Source organism: Diaphorina citri, unplaced genomic scaffold, assembly GCF_000475195.1.
Source record: "Diaphorina citri unplaced genomic scaffold, Diaci psyllid genome assembly version 1.1 scaffold634, whole genome shotgun sequence".
In the NCBI taxonomy this organism is placed as follows: Eukaryota; Metazoa; Arthropoda; class Insecta; order Hemiptera; family Psyllidae; genus Diaphorina; species Diaphorina citri.
In genome coordinates, this window is record NW_007378067.1 from 116,751 (window position 1) to 136,463 (window position 19,713).

Genomic DNA, 19,713 nt, shown 5'->3' on the forward strand with positions numbered 1-19,713 from the left:
AAAATTTCAGAGAAAAGTAGGTATCCATACAAAAATGAATACACTAAGCGTGATATAACATGTTACGAAAAACATAGAGATGTAAAGGATCACAGAGCTGAAAAATCTTGGCGATATGAGCATAGATGTTCTTCACAAGAAAGCTTTGAAAAATCTCATTATAAGCACAGGGACAAAAAATCTTACCTAAAAACTAAAACTGATCGTGCATATACCAATATCATTTCTCACCAAAAAGACGAAATACATTTTAATGGTATGAAAGATACAAGTGAAAAGTGCAATTTAGAACCTTATGAAAACTCGCCTGCAATAAGAGATACGTCAAATGACTCACGGAAATGCGCAAGTGATACAAATGCAAATATAATGGATACATTTCAAGATCGTAACAGTAACTTTAAATCACAGAAGGTTGATTCTAAGAATAATGCCAACCAAAATAAAGAATTTACTGAAAATTTTAGTGAAAGTTCTTCTAAAGAACTTTGCGACAGTGCAAAACTCCCCACAAAGGATGAAGATGCTACACTTGAAAAAAGTCAAATGACATAGAGCTTAAAAGTCCATCAGATGAAACATACGAGGTCAACGATGGTGAACAAAAAGACCTCTCTAAATATTCAGAAGAGAATAGTGTAACCATGTTTTATGAAAATAATGGCAGTACAGACATGGAAAATGTGATGGAAATTCAATATGAAAGTCGCACTTCAAATAGTGGTGAAAATATTTCAAACTCTGGACAGACATTGAGTGATCAGGATTTCGATGATGTTCCAATCAAGATAGTGAAATACCCGATTCTGCTGAGAATGCTCAAAATACTGAAAGAAGCACAGGAAAAAGTAAAAATACTGTTGAATCCAACGAGAGATCTGCAGTAGAAACGTCAAATGGTGATGTAGGACAGAAAGATAACAACATTGAAGCTGGAAATAAATCACCTTACAATGAACAGAAGATAACTTCTGGAAACGTTATGAAAAGTTCTACTCCCTTCAGAAACTCAAATATCAGTCCATCATACTATTGAAAATTCAAGACATGTAGAAGTACAAGATGAAATTGTAAATCAAATCAAATCCTCACAAGCAGAGAAAGAACTGTTAACAGACAAGGATATGTGTTCAATTCCTAAAAATAGTACTATAAATGAGATATGTTCAGAATGATACTGTTTTGAAGACATTGGAAGATGAACATGGATCAAAAACTAGGGAACATTTCTCAAATCAATCGCTTCATGTAGAACTAAATCGAAGAAAAAATATTTGAAGATGATCAAGATTTTGTAGTAATTGACTCATGGAGTGATTCAGAAAATGAATCGATCGAAACAAACAATACGTCTCAAACATTAGATTCTGTTCCTAATGTAGTTGAAAGGGTCACTAAGGATAAAACAGAATCACCCTCTAAGAAAATAAATCACATAGAGGAATCGTACCTTGAAGAGGAAAAAATGGTTTCTTTGGAAGATCACAGAACAAACAGCCAAAGCTCTGAAGAAGGTCACAGAATTTCTGAAATGCAAGTAAAAAGCAACTCGGAATGCAATAATGAAATGGAAACTAACATGAAGTCTTCATTTCAACCTTCTGTCGAGTCTATTACACCTTCAAAGGAAGATATCTCTAATCCCGAAGATATACACGTATCTTGTGTTAAACCTTTGAATGAAAGCCCTTTATCAATTTGTCACGAAGAGAAAGAAGTCAGTACAACTAAATCACCAGTTATTTCTCCTGATCCTCTGCAGTCCACGGAAGAAAGAAATATCATGGATGTACCAATGATTTCTAAACGGTCTGAAGAAAACGAAAGTGAGCCAAAAACTAAATCTCATTATAAGCACAGGGACAAAAAATCTTACCTAAAAACTAAAACTGATCGTGCAGATACCAATAATTAAATCCTATATATTCACAAGTTGACATGTTGTCGCGTTTAAACATACTAATGAGTTAATTTTCTGATTGCAGGACTTCCTGTCTCGTCATTTGCGGCATCTACATGAGCTTCATTTTAAATCACAGAAGGTTGATTCTAAGAATAATGCCAACCAAAATAAAAAATTTACTGAAAATTATAGTGAAAGTTCTTCTAAAGAACTTTGCGACAGTGCAAAACTCCCCACAAAGGATGAAGATGCTACACTTGAAAAAAGTCAAATGACATTATCTACCTCTTCAATAATCAATTTAAACCCAATAGATTTCGAACTCAATAAAAAGACTCGTGAATTTGTGAACCCCAAGTTCTCTGGAAGTCCTTCAAGTGACCTTCCAGAAGTCGAAGAAAAAATATTTGAAGATGATCAAGATTTTGTAGTAATTGACTCATGGAGTGATTCAGAAAATGAATCGATCGAAACAAACAATGAAGAATCCAGCGTGTCTTTTCGTCAAGACAAAGATTTAACTAAAAAAATAGATCATCCCCAATGGGAGATCCGAGATAGAACTCTAACTAAACTTACTCCATCACCAACTATGTTGGGCGATACTGAAACGTTCAAATGCCCATTGTCCAAAATTGCTCAAGGTAGACAGGAGAAAGAATCCAACGTGTCTTTTCGTCAAGACAAAGATTTCAGTAAAAAAATAGATCATTCCCAATGGGAGATCCGAGATAGAACTCCAACTAAACTTACTCCATCACCAACTATGTTGGGCGATACTGAAACGTTCAAATGCCCATTGTCCAAAATTGCTCAAGGTAGACAGGAGAAGCGTTCTCCTTTCTCTTGTAAAAGAACACTTGGACTTGATGAACTATCATCAGGATTACGACCTCCTACTGAAGCTGATTATTTGTCAAGCTGGAAATTGCAGTGTCCAGAGAAATGGGTTGGTAAGGACTCTACCATTCGAGAGACTATGAATCAAATATTAGATGACACAATAGGAACAGTAGACTCTAATAAAGATATGGGTTCGATAGAGTTACCAGGGTTCTCAGAAATAGTATCAAAACCACCTGCAAGAGAAGAAAGTTTCAGTTCGGAAACAGAGAACCCTTCGAAAATTCCAATATTTGATATTGAGATTTCAGGACAGTTACAGAAAGATGTCACTTCTATTTGTCAGGATAAAATGGAAATGACAGTTGAAAAAGTAAAGGAATGCTTGCCTTGTCCAGAGCTTAAAAGTCCATCAGATGAAACATACGAGGTCAACGATGGAGGTGAACAAAAAGACCTCTCTAAATATTCAGAAGAGAATAGTGTAACCATGTTATGTGAAAATAATGGCAGTACAGACATGGAAAATGTGATGGAAAGTCAATATGAAAGTCGCACTTCAAATAGTGGTGAAAATATTTCAAACTCTGGACAGACATTGAGTGATCAGGATTTCGATGATGTTCCATCTGAAAACACAATGGAGGCCTCAAATTGTGAATTAACAGAGAGATTAAATACTCTTCATTTAAACGAACCGCAAGTAAATTTGTCTCCTAAAGTGAGTCATGATATTTTGACAGAGTCATTACCAACCCATATAAATAACAATGGCCTGGACGTGGAATCAGATGAACAGGTAGCAATTGTAGAATACACAGAAACATGTGTTGAAGAAGAAGGTGATATTGTCGATAGGCCATTAGAGATTTCTATGGCAACATGTATTCATGGTACTCAAGAATATATTACAAGGAAAACCGAAGGATCTGAAGAAGATGAAATGCTAACAGGTTCTTCGTTTTTTTCTCTTAATATGCAATGTAGGAGTACACCGAGAAAATTTTCCTATTGGCAAATACCAAAAATTTAATGGACAGCTGCTATGATTATTTTTACCATAGTAGATAGTAGGTATGTAATGTACATTAGTCATGTTTTGTTATTTATTTTATATACCAAAGTTAACGATAATCCTGTTTTTAATTTATTTCAATATTGATATGATACATATTTTCAGTGAATACATTGGTAAAAAATTGCAGTATTACCTACTGGTGAAATTTCGAATTTATAATCTTGATTGGTTTGGATATTTTCTATTTTAATATCTACATACATTGGTAAAAAATTGCAGTATTACCTACTGGTGAAATTTCGAATTTATAATCTTGATTGGTTTGGATATTTTCTATTTTAATATTGGATTTTTCTATCTTTTCTTTTTAACCTTATCTCTCAGAAGTATTTAGTTTTATTTTAATTTATATTTTTTTTCCACGTCAAGTTTTATTTATACTTATCCTTTGAAAAAATTCCCAAGTCATAATGTTATTTATTTTTATTATTTATTGAGTCATCTTTTCTTTTTAACCTTATCTCTTAGAAGTATTTAGTTTTATTTTAATTTATATTTTTTTTTCCACGTCAAGTTTTATTTATACTTATCCTTTGAAAAAATTCCCAAGTCATAATGTTATTTATTTTTATTATTTATTGAGTTTTATTTTGAGAATGTATTCTCGATGAGATAATTTTATTAGGTAAGATAAGATTAGATATGCTGTTGCCTTGCAATTTGTACAAAAATCATCTTCGTGCCTTTTTCTTTAAAAGAGAGGAATTATTTTGTACAGATTTTAATTGTAATATTTTTTGTTATGTATTATTCATAATGGTTATGGAAATTTTCAATTTGGTTTAATTTTGAATGTACTTTTAAGCATAGTTATAGATGTAAAAAAGCTTGTTCCCAAAATTTTCTGTTACCTTTTTGTTTGTATGTAACATACCTACATATTTATCCATAGGATATTTTTCCACAATGTTGAATTTTATCAAAATCCTGGCTAATTGTCTTTAGTTACCTGCTCTATGCATATAATTTGGTTTAATTTTGAATGTACTTTTAAGCATAGTTATAAATGTAAAAAAAGCTTGTTCCCAAAATTTTCTGTTACCTTTTTGTTTGTATGTAACATACATATTTATCCATAGGATATTTTTCCACAATGTTGAATTTTATCAAAATCCTGGCTAATTGTCTTTAGTTACCTGCTCTATGCATAATATCATGATAACCACCGATTGAATTTCTTATTGTTCAAATTTGTATATAAATACTTGTTTATTAAGTACCTACTTGATCTTTCTTGAAAATTTTGAATTTAAAACATTCCACTTTAATGATCCATTAAGAATGGAGCTCTTTGGCTATTTTATTCTATATCCTATAATAATGACAATGACAAAAATCCACATTATTTTTATTTCTCTGTGTATTGAAAATTTTCATCTTGCACACCATTAATTTTATTTTTGACCATTTTATGAAATCTTACCAAAATAATAGAAAGTAAAAGTTCCTAACATTTTTTTAAAAATACCATTTAGGTACGACTAAATAATATTATTGTCTCTAATATTATACCGTGTGTGTGGCGTTACATTTTTGGATACGAACATTGGAAGGCCACTGAAATAGAATTCAAACTGAAAGCCGTTAATGAATTAATTAGGCAATCTCGCAATATTTGTGTCCAATCCTACGTCATCACTTAAGACAAATTAAATCAAATGGACTACTTATTTCCCGTGCTTTGTGGATTAATTTTGAAATCGGGTACATATATATTTTTTGTTAATACCTAAAATAGATTAATCACTATTACAAAGGCACTATTTTCTTTTGTAAAAGTAAATAAAATAGTTAAATATAAATATACATATTTTTTTATATATTTAAATTAAAGTCTAATGTGTTCACACTGCATAAAACATATTTAAAGTAGGCATGTTTTATATGTATGTAAGACATTATAATGAAATTAGTTATACATTATTTGTATAGATATATTGATGTTAAAATCACTTATCAAAAATTGATCTTTTTGTTGTTACAATGTAAATTTATTTTTTGCTCTTAGCTGGGAATTCAGTTGTGCAAATAAAATATTTTAGATTTAATTTCCGTGGACTCTTAATAAAAACTAGACATAGAGGATAAGGATGTAGACTTGTAGAGGATGTTCTTAGCAAAGAACGCAGTGTGGGCTGAAATAAGACTTTTTTCAATTTAATTTGAGAATCATTTATATCATTCGTCTGTATATTTTTAACATGACAAATGCCCAAACTTCTAACCTCTATGTTCTTTATTTTTTGACCGATTATCGGTCAAAAAATGGCGTAGCGTCCATGTAGGGCGTGTATGGCGGCCATACACTCAAAATTTACTCAAATACCCTTGACTTTAAATATTTATGAAGAAGTATGTGCATGTAGTATGTGCTTATGTAGTAGACTGTAGTAGACTTATGTAGTAGATGTAGTAGACTTATGTAGTAATGTGCATGGTGATGGAAATTAGTGCCCTACACGCCTTACACTTGACTTTAGACCACGCTACGCCACTGGACCGATACCATATGACGTAAAAACAATGAATTTGAAACTTATAAACGTGTTTTCTTTTTTCACCACCAGGGTAGTTAGTAGTTATGTAGAATTTCGAACTCCATGCTAAGGTCTGTTTTTCATTCCAACGCCGCATCGATGCGGCGTTCACTCTGCGTCAGGAGTGGGGGTAAAATGTGGAAATTCAACAAACATGATGACATCTAGTGGAGAAATTACGAAACATTTTTTTGTGTTCTTAGCAAAGAACGCAGTGTGGGCTGAAATAAGACTTTTTTAAATTTAATTTGAGAATCATTTATATCATTCGTCTGTATATTTTTAACATGACAAATGCCCAAACTTCTAACCTCTATGTTCTTTATTTTTTGACCGATACCATATGACGTAAAAACAATGAATTTGAAACTTATAAACGTGTTTTCTTTTTTCACCACCAGGGTAGTTAGTAGTTATGTAGAATTTTGAACTCCATGCTAGTTAACATTTTTTCTAGTTAATGTTATTATTTACTATTGTTTCTCCCCTTAGTGTAATATTAGATAATGTTAGTCCATTCCTTTTAGTTTTAAGTAAAAGTTGTTCCTGTTCTATCACAGTTTAACAGATCTCTAAATTGTTATATTATTCATAGTGCCTTATTCTCTCACAGAGAGTTGGATTGGACTTTATTCCGGGTTACAAATCACATCTTCAACTTTTTCGTATAATCTATCATTTTCATTCAAATAGGTACACAAAATGTGTTAGTTGCAATAATTACGAGGTCCGAAATATTTTATCAGAATTTTTAGATGATTATTTACCCATTACTTATTATTTCTCTTTCATTATTTCATTACTGCTCGCACCAAAGTCATCATATCCGAGAAATGGATCCCGAAACAATAATACCTACATGATTATATCAGAGGCAACATTTTATTCCAAATGCAGGGTACAGGTTGATAGGTACATATTTAAGTTTATCAATAGAATAAGATTAGTGCAAATGGTAATTTTCATTTTGACACTAATATTTATATTGTTTGAGGTTGAATATTTAAAATAAAGTGCGTTGTTCCCCCTTCTATTGTTTTTAAAACGTTTTCTTCTTCTCTAAACTGGACTGCACTTTGCCACTTTCAGAGTTTTCAGTAAGTATAATGCCTAGGGGGATAAAATCACCTTGTATTGCTAAAATGACTAATTTGTGTAAGTAGTAGATAGTAAACAACAACCATGGCTGACTCTCATCGCTTATTGAAAAAATAAATAAAATAAAAATAAATAAATAAATAAAAATATAAATAAATAAACAAATAAAATAATAGTCGTCCGAGAATCATCATTATATCCACAAATAATGTATTCTTTGTAATCACACATATTTGTTTATTTTGGATGTGGAATGAAATCTGATCGCTCATATCCCTCTCTGAGAAATGCACTATCGAATTTGTCTCGGAGTTTGTGAGTATATCCCGTGTAGTTAGGAGGCATCACAGGTGATATGCTGAACGCATCAATGGTTTCAGCTTTTCGGTTCAGTCCTAAGGCGTGCCAGATGTTATCTTCAGGTTTGTCAATACGATAACGTCTGGGAAAAAGAAAAGGGAACTTGTTAGAAGGGTACGGACATAGTGGTCATATCAGTCACTGGAATCTTCAAATAATACTTCTGCTCTTCGATCCGTGGCTCTTCAGTAACTGCCCAAGTAACCAAAATAGGATTCTATCCGGGTAGAAGTTAGAACCCACTTAGAATCCGGGTAGAATAAAGGTTAGGATTGGATAATCCGATCCTGAACCCGCATTCTAAGTCAGTAGAAACCGGATAAATGTCCCCCCCCCCCCACCCCCCCTTACACCGCTCTTCTATGGCACATCTTGAGGTTTGTCAATACGATAACGTCTGGGGAAAAGAAAAGGGAACTTGTTAGAAGGGTACGGACATAGTGGTCATATCAGTCACTGGAATCTTCAAACAATACTTCTGCTCTTCGATCTTCTGTTATGAACCAATCAAACGTCCACTTTAGTCACTTGTTTACAGTTTAGACTTTAGAACGAAAATAGGGTAAATGTACCATTTATTGGTACATTCTTTTGCCGAAACAGAAGGTTTCTTAACAGCGATCCGAGATAGAGTTATTCGGACAAAGAATTACGAAAAACACACATTGAAACTAGATGGTGTCGTAGACAGATGCAGGAAATGTAAGCAAAATAATGAAACTATAGAATAGAACGGATGCTCTGCTTTAGCCGACAATGTTTATCTGGGAAGACACAATCAAGTGGCGAAGATCATCCATATCTAGGCTTGCCAAATATCCAAAATGTCGATTCGGGACGCGAATCCGCGAACATAATTGCCAAATCCGCGAACATAATCGCAACTCCCCATGAGCTCACGTGACGTGACGTAATGGTAGTGTGTTTCTAGCTTTACTTACTTATTTAATTCGTCCCCATCCATCCCACCATTGGCTGGATTTCTCCTATCCTGTCTTCCTTCTTTCATCTCTTCTCGTTACGTCACGTGACGTCATAGTAGTGTGGCTGTCTTGAACGAGATTACCTACAATATTATAGGAAAACTTTGACCCACATCTTTCTAGCTCCCCATGACGGCTGGATTTCTCCTATCCTGTCTTCCTTCTTTCATCTCTTCTCGTTACGTCATGTGACGTCATAGTCGTGTGGCTGTCTTGAACGAGATTACCTACAATATTATAGGAAAACTTTGACCCACATCTTTCTAACTCCCCATGAGCTCACGTGACGTGACGTAATGGTAGTGTGTTTCTAGCTTTACTTACTTATTTAATTCGTCCCCATCCCGTGACGTCATAGTCGTGTGGCTGTCTTGAACGAGATTACCTACAATATTATAGGAAAACTTTGACCCAGATCTTTCTAACTCCCCATGAGCTCACGTGACGTGACGTAATGGTAGTGTGTTTCTAGCTTTACTTACTTATTTAATTCGTCCCCATCCATCCCACCATGAGTGCCCTTGGCAGAGAGCTCGCCACTTGGGTCTATTAGCATATTACCTTAATCCATCGTTAACCTTCTCTGTGCAACTTTCCTCAGAGGGGGATGCAAGGAAAGGATATCCAAAACAGACAACTTATGATGTTGTCTACGTCGGAGGCAAAGTCCAGGAGACAGAAGTTAAACAGGTCGGTAATTTAGTATCGATAACTAATTTGTAAGCTTTAGAGAAAAAGAAAAGAACCACTCTTGATTTTTTGCGGGGGTCGGTACTATGGTCAAGGCTCCGTTGAGGACACTTCTATTCATTCGCATGGTTTGTTTATTTTCTCTTGGGTCAGTACTAGGCGAGGGTCGATGGTCAGTTTTCCGTTGTGAACGCCTATTAATACTACGTCTACTTGATAAATTTTATCTTAATAGATATCTAAGGGTCCTCCTTCTGCCTTGATTTCGGGACGATAAAACTTCCGTTGTTATACAGTTCCCTCAGTAACTTTTTCCCTGTGAGGGGTTCGCTAGGACTACAAGGGATTCATAAGCCTGTCTTTAAACGCCTAGGTTAGGGGATTGATTCCCGCCCGGGACAAATTTTATCTTAATAGATATCTAAGGGTCCTCCTTCTGCCTTGATTTCGGGACGATAAAACTTCCGTTGTTATACAGTTCCCTCAGTTAAAACACGTATTTATTATTAACAAGAAATAATTAAATATCTAATGGAGTTTCAAGGTTTTTCGACATTTCAATATCTCAGTAAATAAATCTCTACTTACGTTTAAGTTTGTAAAGGAGCTCAGTTCCGTTTTTGGCTTCTTCAAGGAAATCATAAAACTCTATTGGTTTCTCCGTGGTACTGTGGGAAAAATCATTTTCGTCCGACTGGGAATAGAAGTCATATGTGTGGTAACTGTGGTACATATCCTGGGCCCGAACCAGGAACTTTGTCTGTAGTAGACATAACAGGGGAAAAAGCTGGTACATGTTGTATTGAACTTCCCGTGTGGGTGCAAAGGTCTTGAATGAAAGATCCTGTGTGATACCTTCGTAAGGGTTTCTGCTAAAGTGTTGTTTTCTTGGGCAGAATTATTCCAAGGTACCAGTTTGCCGGGATGCTATACACAAATTGCTTCTATGCGTTCAGAAATCATGTATTTCCAACAACTTCAACTCTATTGTCAAAAAATCTTTCTAATGAGCACTCATTGAATGATTGAAATTTTAGAGAGGTGATGATGGTCAATGCTGCTCGTGACTTTTTTGGGTCGTTCGAACGCTTTCATCTTTGAATATTGAACGTCTCTTCGATCCGTGGCTCTTCAGTAACTGCCCAAGTAACCAAAATAGGATTCTGTCCGGGTAGAAGTTAGAACCCACTTAGAATCCGGGTAGAAAAAAGGTTAGGATCGGATAATCCGATCCTGAACCCGGATTCTAAGTCAGTAGAAACCGAATAAATGTCCCCCCCCCTAACCCACTTAGAACCCTCTTTCTATGGTATCATAGATCACTATGGTCGTCGATAGGTACCTACCATAAGTCTTAATTTTTATTCTACCTCTATTAGAGAAAGAACAAAAACATCACGAAATGGAACTTCGCTATACCTTGGGCTCTAGTTATTACACAACCTTTTAAAAACACGACATTCAAGACACCCACCAGCCCAGTTAGAATGGAAAGTAGCGCTGGGTCGTTTGATTGCCACCCGAGGGTACTGGGGACTTTATCCTCAACCATATCCAAGTGATTAAGATAATAGCTTTGCACTTACTTTGTGTATTTTCCCTGTAGTTGCACTTTGTACTCATCCATCTGCTCTTTCAGCACAACCTTTAGCATATATATCTGTTCTTTGTCCGCCCAATATATCCAAGTGATTAAGATAATAGCTTTGCACTTACTTTGTGTATTTTCCCTGTAGTTGCACTTTGTACTCATCCATCTGCTCTTTCAAGGATATGAGACCCCCTAGAGGTTTGTCTATTGGGTATCCAGACTTCTCCCTCATCAACGTCGTTGTATAAGTTATTTTCACTGCTTAAGTTATCTGTACATACCTATAGGGATCTGATGGTACCTAGTTCAAGAAATAATTTATTTAGGTAAATGAAAAAACACCAAGATGTGTCAATAAAATTATTATTTCTGTTATGTCCAAGTGATTAAGATAATATAGCTTTGCACTTACTTTGTGTATTTTCCCTGAAGTTGCACTTTGTACTCATCCATCTGCTCTTTCAAGGATATGAGACCCCCTAGAGGTTTGTCTATTGGGTATCCAGACTTCTCCCTCAGGTACGTGCCGTTGGGTAACCTATCGATATATGCCAAGCTCTGATAATGTCCGTTGTGTAAACCTTTGTGAAAAACCAGGCGACCTCCTGGCTTCAATTGGGCCAGAATCTGCAAATAAAAAATAACGAGCCTAGTTAGCTTGAAAGGTGGTGCGTCTGCCTTGTAAGCGCTAGGTCGCGGGTTCGATTCCCGGTGCGGATTTTATCCCGAACGGATAAGGTTCATTCTCGGAACGACTGGCATTCTCCTATCCTGTCTTTCTTCTCTCTTCGCTTCCGGGACGATTAGACCCTAGCAGTTACAGTTCCCTCTATCAAACCTCTTGAGAAAAAGATGTAAATTTTGCCAGCCTAGTTAGCTTAGTTGGTAGTGCGTCTGCCTCGTAAGCGCTAGGCCGCGGGTTCGATTCCCGCCCGGGGCGGATTTTATATATGTACATAGGTACGATAGGTGATAGGTAAAATACCTATTATTAAAAACAGATAAACAAAATACAGTCGAACCTGGATAAACGAGAATCCAACCAGTTCCCTCTATCAAACCTCTTGAGAAAAAGATGTAAATTTGTATGAACGCCGTGTAATTATTTTTAGCTATGCAATGTGCAAATAAAATTGTATCTTCTACCTTATGATTCTCTTAAATTTTTTTAAAAAAAAAAAAGATGTAAATTTGTATGAACGCCGTGTAATTCGTTTTAGCTATGCAATGTGCAAATAAAATTGTATCTTCTACCTTATGATTTCAGCAATGAGAATGTGAAGCCGATGTGGTGTAAGACCATGTTTATTCCCTACCTATAGGTCCTATAGGTACCTACTCACAAACCTCTGGCTATTCAGTCCCGAAATCGAAGAGAAGACAAGGCCTGAGAAAGTTAAATCGTAGGTACACTCCTCTTTCCTGCTGATTAAATGCTGTCTAGCAATCATTTCCTGTCTTTTGAAATAAATTAATGTAGAAAATTTTCTCTTACCTCCTTTGGGACCTCGATACACGCAGCCCCTAGATGAATGATATCATAGGGTCCTTCTTCTGCATGTCCCTTTGATCCATCCTTTACTGAAACATTTTTGAAGGACTTTCTGTAAGATTATCCAGATTACTAAAAATAAGGAGACAAGCTGGGCCCGTCCCACCGGGAATTTTTTAGCCCGTAGTTTATTCGATCGTGATTAGAGAAAATCAGTACCTATGTACCTACCTAAACAAGCTGGGCCCGTCCCTCCGGGAATTTTTTAGCCCGTAGTTTATTCGATCGTGATCAGAGAAAATCAGTACTTATGTACCTACCTATTTTGTTTAATATTCAGTTTATTATTATTTTGATTTTACTTTCATGTAATGATTTAAAATCAAGACTAGAGCCCGTTCTCCCTTTATTCCCACTCTTAATATTCAGTTTATTATTATTTTGATTTTACTTTCATGTAATGATTTAAAATCAAGACTAGAGCCCGTTCTCCCTTTATTCCCACTGTATGTACCTACCTATTTTGTTTAATATTCAGTTTCTTATTATTTTGATTTTTTGATTTTACTTTCATGTAATGATTTAAAATCAAGACTAGAGCCCGTTCTCCCTTTATTCCCACTATAACGTTTAAGTCACCCATCCATTTATTGGCCTTCCTCGGCGTAGCTTAACATAGGTGACGCTAAAACCGGTCTTAATAATGATCGATTGTTTCGTCACCGGCATTAGATTTGAACACATAGGTTACTTTATTGTTATTTCGTTGATTTGTGAAGTTCCGACTTTATACTAAACAGATAAAGTTAAAAAAAAAAAACAGGTTTGATAAAGGGAACTGTAACTGCCAAAGTTTTATCGTCCCGAAATCGAAGAGAGAAGGAAGGAAGACAGGATAGGAGAAAGCCAGCCGTTCCGAGAACGAACAATATCCGTTCAGGTTCAGGGCGGGGATTAAACCCGAGGCCTAGCGCTTACAAGGCAAACGCTTACCAACCAATCTAACTAGGCTGGCAGATGAGGTTCGTTCTTGGAACATCTGCCTTTTTCCTATCCTGTCCCCCTAGAACAGTTAGATTTCCAAGCAGTTAAGTAAATATCCAGGTATTTTTGATTATCTTTCAGGTAGCACATTTATTTGTGCTCTGTATGGACCATTTAATGTACCCTAACACGTCCAAGACAGAGTACCCTTGCAGTTATCAGAACCTGAAGGTTTTGGACATTGGTTCAGGGACAGGATATGTGTCCACGATATTTGGTCATCTGGTTGGGCATTCGGGGGAGGTCATTGGCATTGAGCATGTACCAGAACTAGTCAAACTGGCAAATATGGCAGTGGACTATGAACACTACCATTTCCTTGAATCCAAACGAATAAGGTTCATAGGTAAGTGGTGAGTTCTACGGACAATGGCTGGCTTTCTCCTATCCTGTCTTCCTTCTCTCTTCGATGTCGGGACGATAAGACCTTAGCCGTTACAGTTCCCTCTGTCAAACCTCTTGAAAAAAAGTCATGTCTGGCTGGGAGACTCTAAACTGGGTGGATACCAGCCTGAAATCTCACTGTACCTACGTGTACCAGTATACGTAACTGCTGATTAGTGAAGGGGGATTGCTCAGATGGTCACAGATCCGAATACCAACCACGAGCAACGTTGCTACTTAACTATAATAGTGATCCATTGGGAACTGGTTTTTGCATGTACCTACACCGAGAAAAATTTTCTCAGTGCAGCAAAGTTTTCTCTCCTTAGAAAACAAAACCCTAAAAATAAATGTGCATCCCCCGAAACCTGAAATTGAGTTTTCAACACTTGAAACGAAGGAATATTATGTAGATTTTTAGCCCGTCCTTCCTTTGTTATTACGATAGTAATGAAAAAAGGTATAGTGGACGGGCTATTGTATTCGCTTCGGTGTCGTCAGTCTGTCTGTCCCCATAGAAGGACATATCCAAACCTGGTCGACCTATATATCAAATTAAAGGTCTTTTTACCAGGAACACGAAAATGGTGGTGCAAATTTTATCCAAAAAACCATAAAGCCAAAAAACCAAAACACTGGTTTGGGGGGATTTTTTTCACATTTTCTCACACAAATGAGCTCTGATTTCGAAATTTGTTGCGACTACCTATGAACTCAAAGCGAGAAAGTTTTAGATAACACTTCAGTCGATCATTATTAAGACCGGTTTTAGCGTCACCTATGTTAAGCTACGCCGAGGAAGGCCAATAAATGGATGGGTGACTTAAACGTTATAGTGGGAATAACTGTCCCGGCCAATTCGGGACGTTTGGCAAGCCTATCCATATCGAATTGGCAAAGAATTACGAATTGATATACAAGATCCTCTTCCCTTTTTATAAGTACACCCCAGAGCCCGTACTGGAATCCAGGGATCATTTGCTATATTGGAACAGAACAATATTGACGGACAGAACTGTGGACCACAACAAGTCTGATATAGTCTTCATCAATAAAAAGGAGAACAAAGGTATTATGATTGATGTTGCGGTACCCTTAACGCATAATATACAGAAAACGGAAGTTGAAAAAATCAGGAAATATGAAGAGCTGAAAGAAGACATGAAAAGAACATGGAAACTGACCAACATCACCATCATTCCGATTGTCATATCAAGTGAAGGCATTACATCAAAATGTTTTAAAGAAAATCTTGAGAAACTTGAAATCAACAAAATTGGAACCATAATTTTTTAGGGAGTTCCAATTGTTCGGCTACGGGGCGAACATTAGGGACATGGCTAAACTTTTGATCCATTTTTTGGCCCATGCCTTAAAAGATACAAAGTCTGTATAAAAGATACAAATTTGATACTTTAACCAAAAGACGTGGAATATTGTCTACTTTATCATAAATATCTCAAGATTAAATAATAATTAAAAATAACGTGTAGAAACCTCAAGGCGTGAATCCTTAAGAAAAACGGTTAGATTTTAGCAAAAATCGATTAATTTTTTTTTAGGAAGGAACTTTGATTTTTCTAATTTTTGTTTTTATGACTACAATTTTGGAATAGCATTCTATTCCAAAATTGTTTTCGATAGCATTCTTTAAGCCCTTTCTTTTGATAAAATTGGATCTTGAAAAAGTTCGTCCAGTTCAGACTTAGGTATATGTGGTGTAGACCCTCAGGTGGGCCAATAAATGGTACGTTTTTTAGGTGGGCGAACAAATGGTACACTTACCCTATTTGTTGTCAACAATGTCAATAATAACAGACAGTTCCCGCCTTCCCGTGGTGTAGACCCTCAGGTGGGCCAATAAATTGTACGTTTTTTAGGTGGGCGAACAAATGGTACACTTACCCTATTTGTTGTCAACAATGTCAATAATAACAGACAGTTCCCGCCTTCCCATGTTTTCAAAATGTTTGACATTTTTCAAAGGGGTTATCAGACCAGTCATCTTTGAATTACTAATAGAATATCACAAACATTTCCACCCTCTTGGAAAATAAAGGTAGAAAAATCGCCCCCAAAAATGTACGAGTTCGCTTGGAGAGTAGCGCCCCGGCCTAGTAAAGAGCCAGGTTGCGATTTCGATATAGTGGGAACTTGAAAAAAGGAGGTCTTATCGTCCCGAAATAGAAGAGGGAAGGAAGATAGGATAGGAGAAAGCTAAACGTTCCGAGGTATAGTGGGAACTTGAAAAAAGGAGGTCTTATCGTCCCGAAATAGAAGAGGGAAGGAAGATAGGATAGGAGAAAGCTAAACGTTCCGAGATTCCCTGAGTAAGAGGAACCCTTTTGAATATAACGGAGGTCTTATCGTCCCGAAATTGAATAGACTCGTCTCTCTTTGATTAGGATCGGATAGAAAAATCTGGCCGTTCCAAGAACAAACCTTATCTGTTTTCGCCCCCGGGCGGCAGACGCACTACCCTCCAAGCCAAGTAGGCTGGCTTGGAGGTCTTATCGTCCCGAAATCGAATAGACTCGCCTCTCTTTGATTAGGATCGGATAGAAAAAATCTAGCCGTTCCAAGAACAAACCTTATCTGTTTTCGCCCCCGGGCGGCAGACGCACTACCCTCCAAGCCAAGTAGGCTGGCTTCATTAGCTTCTGTCGTGTTTTTAATTACCTATCTACATATTTCTTAACAATTTCCACGCAATTTCATCTTTGTGAGGAAAACTAGATTCCGCAATTAGAGGAAGCACAGTATAGGTAGGTAGGAAACTATGTTGTTTACACGAGACAACCAATATAAATTGAAGTCTACATCTCATAAATACCAGAAAATGCATGCCTGTTTTGCACCACATTGATGGTTTCATTACAGACCTAATGTCACACCAGACCTTCATATTATGTAGACTGTAGAGTGTTACAAATGTCACTAATAAATACATAGCTAATCACAATAATTTATGTACTTAATACGTACATAGGTAATGAATTCTCTCAGTTGAATGGTCAATCAATTTCATGCACCCTGTCTTAATAATTATGAGAGTTTTCAATCCATGAGTTTGTTTCAAGAGTGCGCAACCATAGTGTTATCAATACAGTTTTGATGAGGTAGCTTAATTGAGAGGTCTAATACGTACATAGGTAATGAATTCTCTCAGTTGAATGGTCAATCAATTTCATGCACCCTGTCTTAATAATTAGGAGAGTTTTCAATCCATGAGTTTGTTTCAAGAGTGCGCAACCATAGTGTTATCAATACAGTTTTGATGAGGTAGCTTAATTGAGAGGTTGATCGAAAAACGGGGGAAGGTAGACTTTCGCCTTTTTTCCGATTATTGCATTTTTTGATCCACAATATTCTTCTGCGTCGAACACAAAAAGAATCATATTCATAGGTCCTTTTTTCACGGAGTTACACGAGTTTCAACTCATGTGCTAAGGAATTATCTTTTCAAACTTCAAACATTGAGAGGTTGATCGAAAAACGGGGGAAGGTAGACTTTCGCCTTTTTTCCGATTATTGCATTTTTCGATCCACAATATTCTTCTGCGTCGAATTAAAAAGAATCATATTCATAGGTCCTTTTTTCACGGAGTTACACGAGTTTCAACTCATGTGCTAAGGAATTATCTTTTCAAACTTCAAATGCGATTTTCTCAAAACTCAAATCTTCGACTTTCGCCCTTTTTCCGATCAGCCTCTCAATTATTCCTTTAGTCTTAAGATTATTAAGATAGATAATTATGACTTGAACGGTGTTGGTTACTTTTGCATCTCTGCCGCCACCCCCTTTTTACCTACCTCTGCCGACGCCTTACCTACTCAATTTCAAGTAGGTAGTAGATTCCTACACAGCGTTCAGTTTCCCGAGATTATTAAGATAGATAATTATGACTTGAACGGTGTTGGTTACTTTTGCTTCTCTGTCGCCACCCCCTTTTTACCTACCTCTGCCGACGCCTTACCTACTCAATTTCAAGTAGGTAGTAGATTCCTACACAGCGTTCAGTTTCCCAACTTTATCTGTTTAGTATAAATTTTACCTCAGCTGAAGTCCATATTTCGTTTTGTACTAGATTACTAGACTAGGGATATCGAAAATGAATGCTTTAGCACAGTCTGCCAAATACTGGAAGATGTCACCTATAACTTACCACGTCAGGAGCGTCCATATGTGCGTTGAAGCCAATGTCTGATGGTTTCATATGATAGGGGTCATCAAGAGTGTAAAAGGATCTGTCAATGTTCTCAATACACGACTCCAGCATAAAGTAATCCTGTGTAATGTCTGGGAGAAAAAAAATAGAAAGTAATATGCAAATAGGTAATACAATGTGTATATAGGAATATAGATATATACCAATAAATCGTAAAACTTTTTCCATAGAAAGTAATATGCAAATAGGTAATACAATGTGTATATAGGAATATAGATATATACCAATAAATCGTAAAACTTTTTCCTCAGTTTCCCTGTAATGATGGGTCTACTTTCTTCGTGCTTGCTGGCATCGGCATGGCTAAATCACGTAACCGCCATCTTTACATCGGAAGAAAAGCGATACTGGGCCAACCTGAAGACAGTTCCTCACATTCAATATGATCCTGATGATATTCACGATAACTCAAGCACGTTGATGGATGCCCTGAAACGTAAGTACATCAGCGCATAGGTTAGTCTTGATCATGACCAAATTATACAATATTATTACCTAGGTATAATATTATTATTATTATTTTTAGAGATTTGATAGAGAGAACTGTAACTGCTAAGGTCTTATCGTCCAGAAATCGAAGTGAAAAGGAAGACAGGATAGAAGAAAGCCAGCCGTTCCGAGAACGAACCTTATCTGTTTAGTATAAAATCTGTCCCGGGAGGAAATTGAACCCGCAACCTAACAAGGACGCGCTACCCTAAAAGCTAATTAGGCTGGAGCAACATTGTTAAATACAACCGGCTGCCATCCTAGAACAGGCCGAGTTCGTTCTCGGAACGGCTGGCTTTCTCCTATCTTGTCATCCTCATTAAGACTTAAACGAGGAAAGACCCAAGATCCAAGTCATTTATTCAAAGACCCAAATCATAGGTACCTTTTTTAAGTGGATTGCAGCTCCAGGCGATCCTAAATTTCGATGAATTTGAACGAGTCATCTTCAAGTTTTTTGAAGTCAGCCTGTCTTCTGGTGTACAGTTTGAGCTTCCTAGCCAAATGGATTCCCGCGAATCCTTGATTTTTCGCCTCAATGATTCTCCTCCTGAAATGAAAAGGATTCAGTCACCATGTGCATTGTAAAGATCCTATTCTGCCAGCCTAGTTAACCTGGATGGTAGCGCGCCTGCCTTGTATTACAAGGCTTGTAAGCGCTGTATTGAGCGGATTTTATCCTAAACAGATAAGTTTCGTTCAAGGAACTGCTGGCTTTCTCCTATCCTGTCTTCCTTCACTCCAATCTGTTTTCAGCCTGAGGGCCCTAAGGCATCCACTTGATGCTGCTAAAACTAGTTGTCGTTAAAGCCATCTTATCCTTTCACGTGAAAAGGAAGACAGGATAGAAGAAAGCCAGCCGTTCCGAGAACGAACCTTATTTGTTTAGTATAAAATCCGTCCCGGGAGGGCTAACTAGGCTGGAACAACATTGTTAAATACAACCGGCTGCCATCCTAGAACAGGCCGAGTTCGTTCTCGGAACGGCTGGC

The 19,713-nt window shown here is 36.7% G+C and overlaps 2 protein-coding genes across 2 annotated transcripts; one reads left to right on the forward strand and one right to left on the reverse strand.

The window, feature by feature from the left end:
• The first annotated feature begins 644 nt into the window (after positions 1-644).
• LOC103510707 lies at positions 645-3,779 on the forward strand. Its single transcript, XM_017444693.1, has 3 exons — positions 645-848; positions 1,986-2,547; positions 2,722-3,779. Exons 1-3 carry the CDS (start codon positions 645-647, stop codon positions 3,777-3,779), a joined length of 1,824 nt encoding a protein of 607 aa, XP_017300182.1.
• A 3,478-nt stretch (positions 3,780-7,257) lies between these two features.
• Positions 7,258-19,676, reverse strand: LOC103510691. Its single transcript, XM_017444689.2, has 7 exons — positions 19,667-19,676; positions 19,594-19,604; positions 16,683-16,686; positions 12,579-12,664; positions 11,537-11,710; positions 11,079-11,119; positions 7,258-7,901 (listed from the first exon to the last, which is right to left on the reverse strand). Exons 1-7 carry the CDS (start codon positions 19,674-19,676, stop codon positions 7,697-7,699), a joined length of 531 nt encoding a protein of 176 aa, XP_017300178.2. The 3' UTR covers positions 7,258-7,696.
• Positions 19,677-19,713: the final 37 nt, after the last annotated feature.